This window comes from Melitaea cinxia, chromosome 26 (genome assembly GCF_905220565.1).
Source record: "Melitaea cinxia chromosome 26, ilMelCinx1.1, whole genome shotgun sequence".
NCBI classification, from domain to species: Eukaryota; Metazoa; Arthropoda; class Insecta; order Lepidoptera; family Nymphalidae; genus Melitaea; species Melitaea cinxia.
In genome coordinates, this window is record NC_059419.1 from 4,656,223 (window position 1) to 4,677,028 (window position 20,806).

A 20,806-nucleotide genomic window follows, 5' to 3' on the forward strand; every position below is an offset into this window, starting at 1 on the left:
AACAACTGGAGTTTGCAACCACCACTTCTAAAACACTTACCACCATCGTCTTCTGGTTTCTTCCAGGCCAGTTTGCAACCATTCTTTGTAACATCAGCGACCTTCAATGGGCCTCCAGGCTTACTGGGAGCCGAAAGTACTGTGATTTCAACTTCGGCTTCGTCCTTGCCATGTTCATTGGTAGCCAAAATGCGGTAAGTACCGGTCATAGCCCTTACCGCTTCTTTGATATCCAACTTTGTGTTGTAGTCCACGTTTATAACGTTTTCGGTAACCTGTAGAAGATTTGGCATGTATTAAATTGCATTTTTTTTTTTTAATTTTAACATTAAAGTAATGGGTATGGATGGTATAAGAATAGTTTAAAAATATTTCCTGATACGGTTTTAGATTTTTATTCATATTTATTGGAATATTTTTGTTTGCTACTTTTAATTGACCCCGCAAACGTTTCTTTGAAACATATAACCCGCTTACCCCCCCCCCCCCTTATAACTTAGGGGTATGAAAAATAGATGTTGGCTGATTCTCAGACCTACCTGATATGCCCACAAAATTTTATTAAAATCGGTCGAGCTGTTTCGGAGGAGTTCAATGTTTAACACCATGACACGAGAATTTTATATATTAGAAGAAGATATAAGAGGAAAATAAATATATTTTTATTTATTACTAATAATTACCTCTTTCTCATCTTTCTTCCATTTCTGGAACCATTGCACTTTAGGCGCCGGTTCACCGCGAACGTTGACGTCGAAGAATATCGACTTGCCCGCCCTTACGGCGACCGCCTTCAGATTTGTACGGTCGATACGTGGTTTCACTGAGAATAAATGTTTATTTGTATCCGCCGGTTTGGATATGATACAGTACAGTAAGTATATTGGTATAATTTTATTGATCAATTTTACTTTTTTTATAGCATATCTACTATAAAGGGGTTTTATATTAAGTAGTAAACCATGGCACTTGCAACAATCAAATCTTGCAAAATATCCACTTTTCGTATAAATCATAATAAAATTACCATTTTAAGCCATAAAGCTAGACTTTCTAAAAAAAATTGAACAAGTGAGTATTTATTAAATTATTTTTTATGATGAATCGATCGCAGTTGTTTAAAAGTTAATGAATGAAATATTAAATATTGGTCTATCGACTTTGTCTTGAAGAACACAAACTAACTGTATGAGTATAGACAAAATTAGAACTACAAGAGGCACAATATTTGAGACATTGCAACACAATAGTTAAATAATTTATTCAAAGAACAAAAAACCTTTAAGCTTTGAATACAGAAAGTGTATCAAAGAAAACTATTTATTTTACTCATCGTTCAATTTTGAGCACATGCTTTTTGACCTTCAGTGAAATGTAAAAAAAATAAATAATTCACTAACATATATGGTAAATACTTACGAGCCTTGTGTCTGATTGTAGTCATCTTTGTAGGCTCTGAGGCCTCAGATGGACCAGCCTTGTTGACGGCGATCACGCGGAACTCGTATTCGCTACCTTCAGGTAGACCCTCAACTTTGCCGGAGGTCGCTGTTCCAGGCACCTGAAGAAAACATAGTTTAGTTTCAAACATTGCAATTATGCTTGATAATATCATTATTTTCTTTTTGTGATAACCCAGAAAAAGAAGTTATGTTAGTTAGTCTATCGACGACGTTTTCCCGATTTTTGATAGATGGCGTTGGAGCAACATATTATTTATTTAAGTGCTATAAAATTTGTTCTTTAAAGTATGTTATTTGGTTCTGTAATTTAAAATAATAAATACACGTGAGCAACGTATTATTTATTTAAGCGCTATAAAATTTGTTCTTTAAAGTATGTTATTTGGTTAGTATAATAATAATTAACGCCCAACAAAGTGGGCATGGGTCGGCTAGTTACTTAATACTAGTGGTCACCCTGTGATCGAAATTCGATCATAATTAATTTAAATTATAAATTTGAACATAATTAAGGTTCTGTTGTCAAAGACTGTACTTCTATAATAATAAACAAAACAGTATGTGTGTGTGTGTGTGTCAAATACATAGTATTGTGTGTAAAGTTTTTTTTATTGATTTAATGTATTTTTATGCATAATTAAAAAAAATATTAGTATTCTGCACTCCTTCTCTATAAACACCATAAGCGTGCGAAATTTCATAATACTCCATCCGCACAGTTATCGTAAAAAAAGGTACAAAGTTTTTGCTTCAAGTATTAATATTACTTATTAATATAGATAGATAGATAGATAGATACTCTTTATTGTACACAACAACAATCAACACAATAACATAATATGTTATTGTGTTGATTGTTGTTTTTTTTTGTTGATTGTTGTTTTTTTTAATTTGTAATATTATTACAAATTAAAAAAAAACAGTGTACAAAGGCGGCCTTATCGCTAGAGTAGCGATAATATAATACATACCTCCGCAGCATTTTCCCAATCACCGCCTTTAGGTCTCTTCTGAATGATGTATTTCTGAATGGGCGCTCCACCGTCTGACTTAGGCGGGTCCCATTTGATCTCCGCGCTTTGATTATCATGATCTGCCACTTCGACGTTTCCTGGCTTATCAGCGACATCTGTGGATAAAAAGATTAACTTTACTAACGTCTTTACTAAATATTAATCTACAAATGGTTTTATTATACAATATAATTTCTCAAATGCGATGAATTATAATTACTTAGCCTGTAATTATTGTACTGTATGATAATAATATTTTTTTTAAGAAATTGATATACTACACTGTTTTGGATTCCTATAAAATAAATAAATATTATACAACGCTTTATTTGACTCAACTGCTGGGCTGTACTTTTTTTATGAATTATTTTGACGTCAGAAAGTTTGTTCATTGAGGTCAAAAAATATTACATAACGACATGTACTCATAGTAGCGAAGCAGTAACCGTAAAAGTGAGTAAAATTGAGCGCGCTTTGCAATGTAAGCGGATTTCTAAAATTGAACTTGGCTTGAGTTTGAAACCTTTTACATATCTCAGAGATAAGATGGCATATCTACCATGTCTTTGGCTATAAATTAAGAGTTCCCAATAGTCGACCAAAAAGTGTGTCGAGATATCGAGAACTCAAAATAGTAACAAATATGATAAATATACAGTTTTACATATTATAAATAAGAAAACTTGGTTTACACTCTCAATTTTATTCAATTACATTGGCAAAAAAAACAGTGAAATAATTAGACAACCAAATCATTTACAAAAAACAGTACTTACCAAATGGATTCTTAGCTAATATAGCCTTCTCTGTCTCCAAAGGTTCAGAGTCACCCTCATCGTTGACAGCTGTCACCCTAAACTTGTACTGGTGACCGGGTTCTAAGCCTGTCACCTCCATTTCCAATGGTTTCTTGTCGCCAGCAACTCTATTTAATTATAATAATTAGTGTTTTAAGACATATTTCTGTCTGTAGCATCCCACTGTTGGGCATTGTCATCTTTCTCCGTGTAGGAGTAGGATTGGATCTTAATCCTCTTTATATCTTTCTATTATTATTAATAAGAAATGTAATGGATCAAAACCCACATAGGTAAAATAAATTAATGATAAAAATCAATTTTTCAGTTTAAGATGGAAAAAATATTCACAAAAATAAATAGATTTATAAAAATAAGTTTTGTTAAAATTTAAAAAAATATATGATAAATGTTTCATATTGATAGATTTGCTCATATCTTCTACATATATCTTTTTGTATATGTGGTACATTCGATTTAATAATTAATATTATAGATTTTGAACAAACGTATACTTAGTTAGCTCTCTTTGAACGTTCTATTTTCATAATCTACCAGATAGACGGGTAAAATTATTTTTTATTAGAAATTAATAACAAAATAGATTTAATATTTATATTTGTCAGATATACTGACCTGCCCACACGGACCCATTTGCCAGTGGCGAGGTCCATCTTTTCAAGTTCGTATTCCTTAACTGGTGAACCGCCGTCATCTTCGGGTTTCTCCCATTTAACTTTGCAACCTTCGGCGTGGATATCTGTCACCACCAATGGTCCTGAAAAATAAGATTTACAGTCAATTTAAAAGTCGGTTTGAATTGTCCACAACAACTTTAAAAAATGTAAAATAAGCTGAAATCCTTTTCCTTAAGAGGTTATCTTTTATTAATCAGCACAAAGACATTCATAGACTGCACAATTCTCATCAGAATGATCTTTGTTATACTGAGATTAATAAATATTTTTATAAGTTATTAAGTGTTTATTGCAGATTTATTTCCATGGTCCTAATATAAGGACTAAGTTTGAAGTTCTTTTGAATAATTATAACAGTTTAATCCTTTTTTTGCCTTTGACTTTAGGGTGGCATATAAGCGTAGCCAATGGCCGCCTACAAATTCAAGATTATCACAACCGCGCATCCGACCCTACCCCCAACCTCTCTCCAGGAGCTGTGGCTATCTTATTCACTATTGGACCACAAGAATATTTGAGAGCAAATTATAATGCTGTAATTTTCTGAAAGATTGATGTAATTTCCCAGTCGGAAAGATATTTCCTGTTGTGTACTACTTCAGTAATCCAGGTACAACTAATTTTACATTTAGGATGTTAAGCCAATTGTTTTCCAGTATAGCAACAATCAATAACTTACCTTTAGGTGAGCTTGGCTTGCTCAACACAGTTAGTTCAACTGTTTCCTCATCAAAGCCATTGCAGTTTTCAGCTCTGAGCGTGTATTTGCCGGTGTCGCGACGCACCGCATTGACAATTGTGAAATCTGTGTGGTATTCCACATTCTCAATTTTGATACGCTCTGTGTTCACCAGTTTTACATTTTCGCGCCATGACCTAGGAAAGAAAATTTAAGAAGGGATTAAGTTTTTAATGTAAAATAGTCTTAGGGCCTGTTTCAGTAGTTGTAGATAACGCTATTTGACAGATGACGATATCCAAAAGATAAAAGTTTTGATGTATTGTTCTCTTTCGCCATAAAGTTCCACTGTATTTATGAGATATTTCTATTCTCAAAAATGAATCTAAAACTTGTATTTTATTAATTAAGGTGAAATAGGTCCTAATGGCCTTCTGCTGTTAATGTCTAATTGTAAACTATTTGAAGGATAAACTTTATCCATAATTGGTCAAACAGGCCTTTACATGCCATTCTACTTCAGTTGGGCCATTAAATAAAATATTATTTAATGACCCAACTGCAGTAGAATGCATGTCTAATTTAAGGCAAATTTCATGCATCAATAAATTTGCTTACGGATAGAATTTTTGACTTCATAGAGGTATTTAGTATTTGAGTATGGCTCTGAGTCTTCTACATGACGAAAGAGGCCTACATCCAGATAAAAAATGTCAGTCAGCCAAAAAAATTTAATATTTTTATAAAAAAATATTTAAATATAATTAATAAAAGAAAATAACTGATTATTTTATAATAATTGTTAAATTTCAAGATTTCAAGTGCTGCCATGTAAACAATTTTATGATGAAAGAGTCGTGTCATCAGTATATATATATAGAAATATTTGTGCTATCTTTAAGCTTTTTCTAATTTTTTGAAGGGGACGGCGCGTACGCAGTCCCCACTACCAAAAATTACGCGTCCGAGTTATCCGCATTAGGGATAATCGCAGAGGTCAACCCCACCGCAGTGCAATGGTGAGGCCTCGCTCTGGGGGAACCGCCTTCATGATCACGGTATCCCCTACGCCAGGTAAGTATGCTTGTTTCAGATCAGGCTCGTGGTAGTCATTATTTGCGCAAAAATCTGGCCAGCGCGATTCAGAAATTGAACCTATAAGTATAGTGACATCTAGTGGTGCACCGATTAACTAAAAATTTTATTTGATCCTTCACTTTTATTGAAAGAAATTTATTTCTTATAATTTTAGATAATGAATACTATTATACATGTATAATAACTATTACATTAAAACTGAAGACTAATTTACAATTTGATTTATATACTTTGTGTAAATCTCAAGATTTCCACAGAACTGCTATCTAAGCTTGAAGTAATTTATTACATTATAGGTAGAGGGCGCTGTCTTGTATAAAACTAAAATTTTGAACTGTCAAAATTGTTTAAACAAAACATTATACTTAATTTAACTAAATGTTTTGTTAGGTTACTATTAGATTTTCCTTTAAATATTAAAGGATTGAATTGTTGAGTCGCGTCTTAGAGGTTTTAAAAGTGTGCAAAAAAACTATAATTTACTTATACCATTGTAGTAGAAATTGTAAAAACCTGAAATACTGACTGATATAATATTTATAAGTTTTAACAGGCTCACATAATTCTAACTCGGTGTTATTGAGTCCATACTTAGTTTCCAAAAAGTAATAAAAATGTGTGAATTTGTTCAAATTTGCATTTACTTTATTTTGCTTGTCTACAATGAACGGAATTAATAAATAGATTACTATAAGTAATATACAAAAAGAAAACAAAAAAAGATTAAAATTGTTAATTAAACATTGTCACCCTATTTATTATCAAAAGTTGTCGCTTTTAAAAAAGAAAGAAAATCTTATATTAGTTATAAAATTAACAATTATGTACAATGGAACTATAACTAAATATTCCTGTGATGTACACATCTTTAAACAAATGTAAAATAATGTCTGCATTTAAAGTTATAGTTTAATAATTAATTTATTGTTTTCAATAACTAAGTTTCTAAGTCATTTGTTCCATTTACCTAGTTGTATCATGCTATTAATATTTTCTCTCAGACTACAGTAAAAAAAGCCCTTTTTTATTGTAGTCTGTGTATTTTCTTTATTGTATGTGATTGTCTATAGGACATCAATATTAGTGATGACCCCCACTGTACTTTATTGAGTTAGAATATTATTATCTTATATAATATATTTCTAATATAGTCTACTAAATTATTTTAAAAAATATTGAAAAATCATAGTATTCATAATTACCATGTGGTCTCCGGTGGTGGTTCACCGATGACATCCACAGACCACTTGTGTGTACGTCCAGCCTTGATAATCACCGACTTGAAAGTGCTGCGTTCGATGCGTGGTTTCACTGTTAGAAATTAATTTAAGTTAATAATTTTTTAGATCTATTTCTTAACATTTTTGAATATCATATCAAAAATTGACCGCTCTAACGGGATTCGAACCCGCGTCTCCGACTGACCGTGTCGGCGCTCTAGCCAATTAAGCTATGGATCTATTTCTTGTCAAATTTCAGTTGTGTAATTTTATACGTCAATAATTTTAAAAAGATTTTATATGTTAACTTACATATGTAAGTATATACATGTGCAATATATGTGATATTGATGAGCTTAATTAATAAAATAATAACAAACATTAAGTCCACATAGTAAACGGACTAAATCCGTTATTGAATCCATGTTTTGCACCATCAAACTGCTTAGACCATAATTTTCGAATTATCGATTATTACCATTACGTACTTATTTAGAAAATATAGAAACAGTCATGTTTTCTTCTATAATTTCTATATGAAGATTTCCCACATTTATATATTCAAACTGTAAATTGATACAACAAGAAAAATATAATTTTTTAGGAGATTTCATTCCCAAACAAATTCAATAAGTTGTATGTCTTGTATGGGGCTACAAGAGTTACATGCGTTACAAGGGATACATACAAAGGTAAATAGATTCCTTGTTTACTGGTCCTGTATAATAAAAAAACAGAAAAGTCATTTTGGTTTTTTTTTCAGTTTATCTACGATCAGTCTGATGACTATAATCAGAATTGTTGTATGTGTTTAGGAAATCTTCTCAGTGAAACCATTCTCCTATGGTTTGTAAATCTTATTTATTTAGTTAATATCACTTATTTTTTCTAACCAACTTACTACTTAATGATGTGAATTACAATAACTTACTACTCAATGAATTAAAAATACCAAGCATGAGGACAGGTTGTAGTACTAAAGTAGAAATACGTAAAAAAAGAAATAATAACATTTAAGATAGAAAATGGTTGGAAAAATAAAAAAACTTACAGTTCCTGTGCTTGCAAAGATGGTTTTCAGTTGGTTCTGAAGCATCACCAACCCCAGCCTTGTTATAAGCCTTCACACGGAACTGATAGATCATTTTCTCTTTCAAACCTTCTACTTTAGCCTCGGTCTTTATGTCTTCAGTCTTCTTCACCTAAAATAATGTTGAAATATTATTTTTTGCCATAAATATGAGGAAATTTGGGGGATATTGCTAGTTCGTAACATATAAAAAAAAATATATATGATTTTAAGGAAAACATTTTATTTTATTTATAAAAAAAAAAATATGAATTTGTGAATACTAAAATAAAAATAATAAAGAGAAGTTATAACTAAATTACTCACACTTATAAATTTTACTTATAAATAATTAATTATTATACTCTTATTCTTACCTCAACCCAGGTTGCGGTAAATTTATCCTTCATTTCAATAACATAACCAAGGATTGGGCGACCACCGTTATCTGTTGGTGGCTCCCATTGCAGTGTAACTGACATGTTGTCATAGTCAATGATGTTAGGCTTGCCTGGTGCCTTTGGTGGGTCTATAGAAATAAATTTTTGAAGTTAATACCTACTGTTATTTTAACACTAGTGAATTAATATCGCTTCAGCCTGTAATATCCCACAGCTGGGCATAGAACTCTTTCCCCATGTACGAGAAGGATCAGAGCTTAACCCACCACACTGCTCTAATGTGGGTTAGCGGATATATTACCTACTTTAAGTAACGGTCGCTATCAGGTGTATATGATAACAACCGAATTAATAGCATTTCAAACAAAATTATTTTTTAAAGTGAGCAGTTTGAGTTCTTTTGCTAACAATCACAAAATCTCTCTTAGATCTAATATTGATATATACTTCTTTCATAATATTTATCGAAAGAATTTAATTTTCAGTATTCGTATTTGACTTCAGCGGTGGTTATGATATAATGGTAAATCACAGATTCATTCATTCATTCAGTTTTAAATAAAAAATACTTAAGTTTTTGTTTAGAATAGTTACAATTTGAATTTAAAATAACGTTAATTCTAAATTTAATTTAGATAAAATACAAATTGTAGTATTCAAATGTCTATAATAATATAAAAATAAGTAGTTGTATTCTTGTAACTAAGAACTTTTTACCCGCGTCATTTTAATAAGACACCTTTTGAAATTTTGTTTGTAAACAAACTATTACATCAAATCAGATGACATTGACATTGAAATAATAATTTTATAAAACGTTCCATTTCGCAGATTTCATATTAATTTTGTTACAAACTAATAAGCTAGAGTAGTAGTCTTTTCCAATCACCCGAATTTGATATAAAAAAAAAATAATAAAGAATTATCAGTTTTTTCAAAAGTATAATAACTACCTAAAACTAATTTAATTATGACAAAAAATCGTGTCATTCAAACTTACCATAAGGATTCTTAGCAACGATAAATCCATCTGTTTCCAAAGGCTCAGACTCGCCCTCCTTATTTACAGCGCGTACCCTGAACTTGTACTTGTGGTTAGGCGTTAGACCTTTAACCGTGAACTCTGTTGGCTCAGCACCACATTCGCCACAAGGTACCCAGTTGCCAGTATCCAAATCCATTTTTTCAAGAGTGTATCCAGTGATATCAGATCCTTGCCAGTCATCAGGCTTCTGCCATTTGACAGTCGCCTTCTCAGCACGGATATCTGTGACTTCAATGGGACCGTTTGGACGGTTTGGTTTGTCTGAAAATGAATATTATTTTTAAACGAATGCAAAAAGTTATAAAAGTAAGCATGATTAAATAATAATAATAAACAGAAGTATCTGTCGTAACGGGAATAAAATATTACTCTAACTACGGAAAAAGATGTACATTAAATAAGTAAATGTGCAATTCAAATTAGATAGTTTACATATCCGTTACGCATTAACTGGTTTTATTTTGAAGTGTATTTCAGTCTTACCAAGAACAACAACATCGGCAATGCTCTCGCAAGTTCCCGATGAGTTGGTGAGTACCAGCTTGTATTTTCCACTGTCGATTCTGGTAGTTCTTCGCACCGTTAGGACAGTGTTTCTCTCATATTTGTCGATAGTAATTCGGTCACCATCGTCATTAATTTCCTGTTCAAACACTTAATGTTAGAAAAACTATACTAGTTTTGGGATAAACATTGAATTTCAATGGAATTTTTCATATTTTCTTAATAACAACGGTAGGAGTAATATTATGATTAATTCCATTGAATACATCAACAGAATGTCACAACATCAAGTGTTTAGTGATAGTGCATACAACGAATTGTGTTAGTGTAAGTGTATCACGGTCTTATACACAGTTAGGACAACTACAGTGATGGGGGTACGTCGTCTTGATGGTTTACAGCCACCAGAGGCATTACGATCGCTGGGCGTGCTGTGCAACGAAGACAGAATACCATTCTGTCTCTTTTTCTACCACACGTCACGCATTTATGTTTTAAAATATAACCAATTACAATGAAACGTCATTCAATATAATTAATTGCAATGAAGCGTCATCACCGCACCACGTGACCGCGCACAGCGATAGCAGTGATGTACAGCGGCGTTGACGCGAACGAAAAGTTATGACATTATAATATTAATCTCTCACGATTGAAATTAAGCTTGGTTTCCTGACCTGTATATAAGACAGTGATGTGTATACAAGGAAGGACGGTTATCCTTCGATAAGAATGTTAACCACAGTAAAATTTTCACCGTACTGTCCTGTTTTGAGAACGTTTTTATTGTTCCTATACGGTTTTAAAGAAAGTAAAATTAAGAATAAACATGTGACATGATGTGAAATGCACATACTCATATTTCTCGATTTATTAAGATGCACTCCAACGAGAAAACATAAAATATTCATGTAAATGAAATACATACTTTGCTTTAAATATAGAAGTTATGCGTGTTTTGAAAATAATAATGCAATGTAACTTTGAGTAACTCGCCTTAATGCATCTTTTTAAATATTTTAAGACATACATTTTAAATACAACATCGAAAGCTACATCGTTAAAACGATGTAATTCATAGCAATCACTGCTATATTATTAATGCTTTTTTATGTTTTTCAGAATTATTAGCACCGTTTACATAAATTTGATTTATTTTAACATAAATTTTAAGTAAGTCACTAAATATTGACTTCGTAAAATGAGTCCAGATAATTACTATCTTTAAAAAAAAGCTTTTGTAAATGTAAAAAATTTAAGCACAGCATAAGAAGGTGCTAATATTTTTTGCAAAACATGTGTGGTGACAATATGTATCTTGTGTAGTCATGTTAGCACATAATAAAGGTGTAGAATAGAGTGTATGAGTAATTACTATACATTATTACAACATTTATTTTCAACCATCTAACCTTCTCCGTGTACGCCTTTCCACGTTTCTTTTTTGGACAAAATAAAAATGTATTAATAATTGGTTTCTTTCGTAGCGCAAAATAAATTTAGAATATATAAAATCGACATTATAATTTCACCTTTACGATACTTTGTGGTGTGTTGATAGCTAAATAAAAAATTTCAGTAAACAATTATTACAAAATCACAAATTACCTCTTCTCCTTGAAGCCACTTAACTTCGGGCTCAGGTTCACCTCCATACTTAATGTCGAAGCTAATAACCTGGCCCTTTTTGATGATCATACTCTGAAGACCCTCACCGATAATGTAAGGCTTAACTGTAAATTAAAATATTTTAAATAATTTCGATTTCATAATAACCTAAAATGTATAATTGCATCTTGAAGTTTACAACAATATGGACATTCTTACCGAATCTGCATTTAGCAACGACAGGTTTTGTGCTGTCACTAGGTTCACCAGGACCGGCCTTATTCACAGCGCGAACCCTGAACTCATATGTACAGCCTTCTTTAAGTCCATCTTGAGTAGCAGATAAGGCGTCACCGGGTACTTCTACACCTTTTACCCAGTCTTTGCCAAATTTCTCCTATAATACATATAATACTTGAGATGGATTATAAAATCTATGCTAATATTATAAAGCTGAAATGTTTGTTTGAATGTGTTAATCTGTTGGATGGTATATTTATTGAAGAAGACTATATAAAGTTTTAGTCTATGTTTTCCCAAATTAACACGGGTAAAACCGCGGGTCACAGCTAGTAAATAATAATACAGTCTTTTTAGCATAGTGCTTATAAATTCATACCTTGTACTCAATAATATATCCGGTGATTGGCGCACCACCATCGTTGTCTGGCTTTTGCCATTTGATATCTGCATGATCTTTGTCCCAATCGGTGAGTTCCACACCCTTTGGTTTTGATGGTTCGTCTGAAAAAGTATATACGTATATATATGAATAATCAATAGCCTCCAACGATTTCCACTGTTTAATAAATAAAAACAGGCTTACCCCATGGATCTTTGGCCAAAACGGGTTTGGCGAAAAGACCAGGTTCACTGGAACCAATCTTATTAATAGCTCGGATTCTGAACTTGTAAGTTTTCTTAGGAATAAGATCTTCAACTTTATACGTAGTGGGTTCACCATAAGCCACTTCAGCAACGCTATCCCAAGCAGCTTTGAGAGATAGATCCTGATTTCAAATTAAATTATGATTAGTTATCACCGTACCTTAAATTTACTGAATTGTTTAAAAGACATCAATGGTTTGTTTACCTGTCTCTCGATGACGTATTTAATGATTGGAGAGCCGCCATCATCTTGAGGTGTCTTCCATGTAACAACACATGATGTTTGGAAGACCTCTGTGACTTCAACATTCTGAGGTGGTGTAGGTGCAGTCTGCATAACGATGTTAACATCTTTGGAATCTTCTCCCTGGGCGTTGGAAAGTTTAATCTGGTATTTTCCAGAACCTTCTCTTGTCGGTCTCTTGATTTTAAACAGAACTTTTTCTTGTTCAACGACCGCTTCAACTTCTTTATTAGGCAATATTTTTCCGTCTTTGAGTAATTTCGCCTCGATTGGCGTTTGACGAGTGCCAGTAACTGTAAAAAAGAATTTATGGTCCAAAAATAATGTTTCAAAAATTACTTATTATCCCAATAAATGTTCAGTTAACTTACTTTTATAAGGCACTTCGATAACGAATTGGTGTCCGGCTGGTCCGTTAAACTCATCGGAACATTCAATCTGAGGTTTGGACTCGCCTTGTTTGACGCTAAGTTTACAAGATGAACTAAGTTTGCCGGATTCACAGAGGATTTCACCGTCATCCTCCATTTCTATCTTATTAAAGATAAGTTGATGTTTACCACCACCCAGGTTCTTTATTTCGATCCTGTTATAAATAATAACATTGTAAAATAGAAATAATATAGGTTTTACAAATTTATTCTAATTAATAGAATTAATATGTTTTTCTTTCAATAATGAGAATAACTAGGTTCTATAATAGACATTAATAAAAAAATTAAAATAACGAATTTCCAAAATAAAGTATTTATATTGTAGACAAACTTATTTTTACCTGTCATTAGGCACTATTGGCACTCCGTTGAAAGACCAAACAGCTTCAGCTGTTTGATCCTGCAATTCCACCTCGAGAACGACTTTGTCTCTTTCAATTGCTTCTGTGTCCTTCAACTTCTTGTTGAAGCGATTAGAGTCTAAGGAATAATATTATCGATCAGCAGTTGTTTTAGAGAAAATAAAAAATAAAATGAAGATTAGGGTTGTGTTCGCTATTAAGCGTTAACTTAAAATGATAACTCAAATTTCATATTGCTCCTCCCTATCGAAGTCTAGGTCCAGTAACTTCAAACAATAGGCAATAAACCCATCCCAGTGTAACTGTCAGGTTTCTTAGAATTAAATTATTATGGATATCTACACTACTAAAATGGAACGTAAAACACTAAATATTTTTTAAATTTGTTTCACTAAGTAAATAAAAATTAGATTAAAATTTTAGTTATCAGTACTTTGAACTTTAATATTTATAAAGTTATGCCACAAATATTGTGTGTTGCAAAAACAAACTGCATGAATTTAATGACTCTCAGTATCTAAAAAAACCCGTGAGGTTTTCGCGGTACTTAAATTTTAAAAATATATCATAAATGGGTAAGAAAGTTTTATCGGATAAACTTACAATTGACAATCAATTCGCAGGCAGTCTCGTCGGCGTTACTGACACACTTAAAGTGGCCAGCATCAGTTACTTTCGCATCCTTGATGACCACCTTTCGTTTGCGACCCTCCTTTACAATTGTGATACGTTTATCTGCCTTAAGCTGTTGATCATCCTTGTACCTGTTATCAATTTTATTTTCTGTATAGTATATGTGGGCATTTTTATTATTTAAAATACTAAAGATTAATTTTTAACTATTTTTTCTACGCTTTTTTAACTTCCAACTTACCATTTTACATCACCTGCGGCGTCATCCAGTTCGCACAGTAATGTAATCGTGTCTTTTTCAATAGCTTGTTGTGATTTAAGTACCTTAGTGAATTTGTATGGGTATTCTGTACAAAATAATTTTGTATTAATAAGGTATCTGCGCAGATTATAATTCAGACAATTGAGTGTTTTCAAATGGGACTCTTTTTTATTTTAAATTTACTTACCAACAATTTTAACATCACATTCAGTTTTGTCTGGTTGTTTCTCAATTTTACAGGCGTACTTGCCAGCATCTTCTAATTTTGCTTTCTTGATTAACAATTTACATTGACCAGACAAATCTTTAGATATTTGGAATTCTTCACCGTCTTCAAGTTTTGTTTCTTCCTTCCACCAAGAAACAATAGCCAAACTATTTGAAACAGCACATTCAAGTATAACTTCATGTTTCGTGAAACCAGTAAGGGTTTTCTTAAGTTGTTTTGTGAAATTATAAGTTGGATCAGGTTCTTCAACTTGTAAAAAGGCTGTGCTACTAACACCACCAATTTCAATAGTAATTTTACCAGTGTCTTCGACTTTTGGATTAAAAATAATCAGTTTATATGAATCTTGTTCATTTGTCATCTTGTATTTGGAACCAGGGAATAATTCCTATAAATAAATATATTTTAAGAAAAAATTTCATACTGTTATTATTTAATAATAATAATTTTCTATTAATGCGGTAACTTACATCCTTTCGGAAGAACCACTTTGGTTTGGCATTTGGTTTCGTGAAAATTGCTTCGAATGTCACTTTCTTATCCTTACCTTCCTTTGCAAATTGATCTACGAGAGGCTTCAAGAAGGACTCTTGTTTCTGAAATTATTGTGAGTAAAATTAATATACCTTGTCAGCGTAAGATTCGATCGGTGCATCAACAAAAAGTGCTCGTAAGACAAAAGCTGTGTGCTTATCACCCGTAACCTTGACTTCACATTTTAAAACTGTACGATCATACAATATCAGAAGTGTCACAGTAATACAAATGCGTGAAAGTGAATGGAACACTTAAAATTTTATGATGACATAACCCAGGCGATATCCAGGCGTTAAATTCATCAGCCGTTCTTTCATCGCCACCCATAAATTCAAACAACATGCGACTGTACAGAAATTGGAATTTTTTTTCTTGGCATTGAAGAAATGTGCAAAAGTGGGCGAGTTCGAAGTCTTCCTTACCAGTGTACACATATGTAACTCAAAAATAATGAATAGATATTTCATTCTTATTACAAGTAGAGTTGCAGAATAAATAGATATAATAACTTAAAATATTTATTCATTATTTTCAAAAAAAAAAAAACATGAAATTATACGTAAACATCGATGTCACTGTACAAATCCAGTGCCAGGTGCTGCTATTGAAAATATTGTAGAGTGCAGAAGAGCCTGAGAGGGAGAGAAGAAAATAGATGGAACATAGATGTGCTTTTCTATAATCTCTGAAGTGAATTTAGATTTTCGTTAAAATTTCTTAGTTGTTTAGTACTTGCACTGATAACTAACATGGCTCGTCCTGTTGAGCCATGGTATAAGTGCCGTGAAAGCTAAAAACCCTAAAATTAAAACAAATAAACTACGTTAATATTTGGAATGTTGTAAAATAGATATGAATTGCTGAAGATAGAAACTTTACATAATTTTATCAGATTTTACAATTTAAAAACCACATTTAAATTTATTATAATAAAATCGAATCGCTGTTGTATTAACAACAAATAATAATACTTCGTAGATTGTAAATTTAAAATTTCACGGCCGTCGTTATCATATATACATCGTAAATCATTCTTCTAGGTCATCGCTTGATATAAATTAATATTAGATATCAGTGCAAGACGATCATTTCTAATCTTGCTGGACAGATTTATGCTCAAGTGTAGACGTAAAACATATTCTTGTGCGACAAATTGCATTTAGTGATACAACTCAAGATGCATTGTGTCATCTACCGACGGACAAACGCGGTGTCAAACCTCGTTTCTTTTGAACGAGTGCAGCACCGGCCAATCTGGAATCAGTTCCGCTAGAGACTGTCTTCTATTTTGGGATTTCTATAAAATATCCACAAATCCTTAGTGAAGTCTTATTGACTATTTTCTTAAAAGTGATAGCGGACTTTACAAATGAACGAATATTGGGGTAATGTAAGGAGTACCGCTTTTATTTCAGTATGTAATGTATTTATGTGAAGTACGTTATAGAGTACCTATGTCATATACCAGTGTCCATACACATATACGATTAACCTATCAGTAAATCAAGTGCCACTTTTATGAATACTTCTATTTCTATATTTATAACTAAAATTCCAAAATCTGAGTACACCGAATGCATCAACTGAAATTAATAATGATTTCAATGAATATTTAATTTTAATACAAAATGACAAAAGCTCCTCAAATCGACGTCACAGAAACCTGGAATCAAATTTATTTAACAACAATCCAAGATCAAGTGAATGATCATCAATTTCATTCCACTTACATTCCCTGAAAAAATGTTAAGAAGAAAAGAGTGTAGTGGTAATAAAAAAAACCTTGTGCAAGTTATTTAAAATCCATTGTTTATGCAGTGTTTTTAAATCGCTCATAAATTACCATTTGCAACTTAAAAATATAAAGGTTATAAAGTTATAAAGTTGATTGAAGTACTAAATATTGCGTTGAAAATGATAATTTAAGAGGATAAATTTAGTTATTTTGTTTATAGTTTTATTTCATTCCATTATTTAAAATAGACTTCTGATCATATTCGAACTAAATCATTATCAATTAATTTATTCTATCATTTTTCGTATAACACATTCGTTAAATAAATTTTCGTTAATGTTCCAATAAGAAAAGAAGTCTATCGATTTAAATTTTTACTTTTATTCCTCCATTTTATCGAACCTTTATTTTGACAGCCTCCATCAAATCGGGCCAATCGGGTATTAATTCGGGGAGAGACATACGTCTCCTTATCTGATATATACCCTAGAATCGACAGTAGATGTTACAGATATGTTCTAAATTGTATTGTGTAATGATGCCAAGCCATGTTAATATCAAGCTATGTGCAACGATTCCCATGATGCTGCTATTCAGGCTATACCTAACAGTGTTAAATAATTTTCAAATTTAATTTTATATAAAATGTACTAACGTGAAAAAACTCTAATACTTTTCGTAAAAATCCAGCCATTGTTTATTTGTTTTTAATCTCTCATACAATAACGTCGTCACAAAACGAAGTATGATAGATTGTCATTGCAATACATAGCAAAACAATTGTTTCTTTAAAGTGTCATTGACACTAAAGAGTTTTTAATTGTAAATAAATACATCTGGTGTCCCATTAACCATTTGTATGAAATTAAAATAAGCGTAATAGAAACATAAGATGGAATGAACGATGATACTTTATATCTGGAATACTGAGGACCTTAAACCAGGACCAATTCGAGGAGTTTCTGCGTCTGTCAGCTGGGAATCTAAGCATCTCGACACCTTCCGATATTACTACAATTTGATCTTCATCTTCGAAATATCCAGTCTCTAATCCCTAAGAACCAAATTTAGTGATGCACACGATGTTCTACAGATTTGTATTATTTACTCACTTGCAGCAACTTTCAATATTCGTAAATGAAAGTGTTGTCTAAAGTGAACATGTGTTGTCTTATTGCTTTCGATGTACTGTTCTTGTAAGTATTTTGTTGATGCAAGTTCGTATCTCAAATCTTGTATTCTAATCGTAGTGACAGTTGACCTAACTTTTGTTATCATCATGTGAAGTATAAAACATATATAGATATGTATGTTGGGATTTATGATACCTTTAAAAGGGACGTATACTGCCATTGATTTTGATTGCCTTTGTAGCATATTTAATGGCGTTGGATTGGCTTAAGGAATAAGTTTAGTGAATTAAATCAAAAAGTTGTACCAAAGTCGTCGAATAGTGATTTTTTAATCTGATGGAGCTGTCTTTTATATTTAATCAAAATTTAATGGCAAAATTATTAAAACGTCAGAATTAAAGTACACGTTAAGTTACATTGTTAAATAATAATAATTGTACCATTAAAATTCGTAGGTTTTATCCTTTATAATTTATCACTTTTATTTATTGTTTGTTTTAATTTTATTTAGAATTTATACCACCATCATATTAGTACTTCAATAAAGTAGTCATTTATATTATTATTCTACATTGCTATATAAAAAAAAAATTAGTCAGAATTTAAATTATGAAAGATTCTTATTAGTATATTTCTACCGTACCTTTTCGACTTTCTTTAGAGGTGGTATTGGTTTCTCAGTTTCCTTCAAGTCACCCCAGTCAGGGTCTTCTTTCTTTTCACCCCATTTGGCGTATTTCCTCTTCTTGAGAAGAGCTCGGAAGTCCATACCACTGGCATCTAAATAAAATATTATAATTTCGTAACCATATATATACTAGATCAACTTTAAGCCTAATATCCCCATTTATTGTTGATACTGCTATAATTTTTAATAATGCTTTTCAGTTAGTTTATTTTCTACTAAATACATTTTTATACCACTTACCGGACACATAAAGTTGCATTTCAGCTGAGTCCTCGCCGTGAATGTTGCTAACAACCACCTTGTATTTGCCTTCATCGTTGGGTTTTACTTTTCTCATGCACAGAGTAATAGTACCGGTTTCGCCATCTGTGACGTACTTGAACCGACCACCCTCAATGATTTCAGTGACACCTTTGTAGAATTTGAAGGTGGGTGCCGGGTTACCCTCAACTTGAACTGTGAGGTATCCGGTTTGATCTGGTTGGAAAGTAAGATTATATTCATAATTAGTTAACATTATTTATAAGACTTATAGGTATAAATCTACTAAAGTCCTAAACTAGTAGCTGTAAGTGCTCGTATAACAAGATAATGTATAGATCAATAGCTTTCCATACACGTTTTAGTTATACATGACCCAAAAGAAGTAGAGACGCGTAGAAACTTTAATTCTAAGTCTACTCGATCCTCTGCATCTCTAATAGCTATCGGTTTTCGTATCGTATTATATATTAAAAAAACATCACACAAAACACATTTTTATTTATTATTGAAAAACTTTAAACTAATGTAAATTAATCATCTAACAGATTAGGTGATTTTTTTTAATATGAAAACTACAAAAGTTCCACTTCTGGGCATAAGACTATCTTTAAAAATAATTATATGGACATAATTCCCTATTTTACTGAACGTATGTAGAATAATAATGTCTGCAAGCAAACGAAGAAAAACCGACTTCAATTATATCGACAAGTAATACAACGTAGGTAGACGAAAAAATAGTCAATTAAATACGCATTATCAAAGATTACTCCAAAAGTTGTAATCAAACCTCGATGAAATTTAAATGTGACCACATGATAAACATCGACTTTCGATTAAATTAAAAATCATTAAAATCGATACACCCATTAAAAAGTTATGCGAGAGTTTCCATCGATTTCTCTGGGATCCCATCATCAGATCCTGGTTTCCTTATCATAGTACCCAATTAGGGATATCTCATTTCCAACAAAAAAAGGATTATCAAAATCGGTTCATTAACCCGAGTTATCGCCGAACATACATAAAAAATAATAATAATGGGTTGTCTGGAAGAAATGGCTAATTAGCCATAAGTCCGCCCATTGTACTTCACTGTCTGTAACTATCTTTATGCTTTGTTTGTAATTTATTTGTGGTGTACAATAAAGTATAAAATAAATAAATAAAATAAATAAAAATATAAATATATATGTACTATGTGACCTCCTCCTTTTTTTGAAGTCGGTTAAAAATAGAAATTAGTAATAGGAATAAAATAGGAAAAATAATAGGAATTAGTAAATATTAAGAATAGTAATTTCTTTTGGTCTATCACGTTTGGCTTACAATACTTAAATGACAACCGAGCATTTCTCAAAACAGCGTTGCCAGTCTGAATTTAACCTTTTTAGTTTCGAATATTATCTATTGAACCAACTCGATGGACAAATTCATGATCGATAAATAGTTTTATAAATACATTGTATAAAAATACCTTCAACAGCCGAATTGCTTTCTTGTACATCGACGATTTGTGGAGGTCCCTCATTACCAAGTGGTTTGAGTGGAACTGAAGGCTTGTTAATTAAGTCTTCTAAATCTTGGATTGACGGTCTCCTTGTGTCACCAGATTTCCTTCGCTAAATTTATAAATTGATCATAAATATCTGAACATATATTTGGCAATCACAGTTGTTAATCACATGTAAATCGACATAGATGTAACAAATGAAAACCTGATTTTAAAATATTCATTGCATTAAAAAAAAAATGTTAGAAAACAAATATAATAAGTAAACATGATGTGAAAGTCAAAAGTA

General features: G+C 31.8%; 1 protein-coding gene and 1 non-coding gene across 2 annotated transcripts in view; both read right to left on the bottom strand.

Moving 5' to 3' along the window:
- Nucleotides 1–20,806, bottom strand: part of LOC123666551 (twitchin) — a 119,457-nt gene that overhangs the window by 61,884 nt on the left and 36,767 nt on the right. The window contains 28 exon segments of the mRNA XM_045600665.1: nucleotides 41–275; nucleotides 684–823; nucleotides 1,420–1,561; nucleotides 2,435–2,592; nucleotides 3,253–3,401; nucleotides 3,910–4,051; nucleotides 4,651–4,847; nucleotides 6,951–7,059; nucleotides 8,020–8,170; nucleotides 8,415–8,566; nucleotides 9,439–9,744; nucleotides 9,967–10,126; nucleotides 11,596–11,720; nucleotides 11,815–11,992; nucleotides 12,215–12,339; nucleotides 12,422–12,605; nucleotides 12,689–13,020; nucleotides 13,099–13,313; nucleotides 13,503–13,641; nucleotides 14,127–14,287; nucleotides 14,398–14,503; nucleotides 14,606–15,035; nucleotides 15,118–15,243; nucleotides 17,322–17,405; nucleotides 17,854–17,964; nucleotides 18,696–18,832; nucleotides 18,981–19,217; nucleotides 20,482–20,626. Coding sequence (XP_045456621.1) covers nucleotides 41–275; nucleotides 684–823; nucleotides 1,420–1,561; nucleotides 2,435–2,592; nucleotides 3,253–3,401; nucleotides 3,910–4,051; nucleotides 4,651–4,847; nucleotides 6,951–7,059; nucleotides 8,020–8,170; nucleotides 8,415–8,566; nucleotides 9,439–9,744; nucleotides 9,967–10,126; nucleotides 11,596–11,720; nucleotides 11,815–11,992; nucleotides 12,215–12,339; nucleotides 12,422–12,605; nucleotides 12,689–13,020; nucleotides 13,099–13,313; nucleotides 13,503–13,641; nucleotides 14,127–14,287; nucleotides 14,398–14,503; nucleotides 14,606–15,035; nucleotides 15,118–15,243; nucleotides 17,322–17,405; nucleotides 17,854–17,964; nucleotides 18,696–18,832; nucleotides 18,981–19,217; nucleotides 20,482–20,626 — 4,876 coding nt within the window.
- Nucleotides 5,571–5,732, bottom strand: LOC123666649. The gene has a single exon (XR_006745301.1). It is a non-coding gene; the product is annotated as a U1 spliceosomal RNA (small nuclear RNA).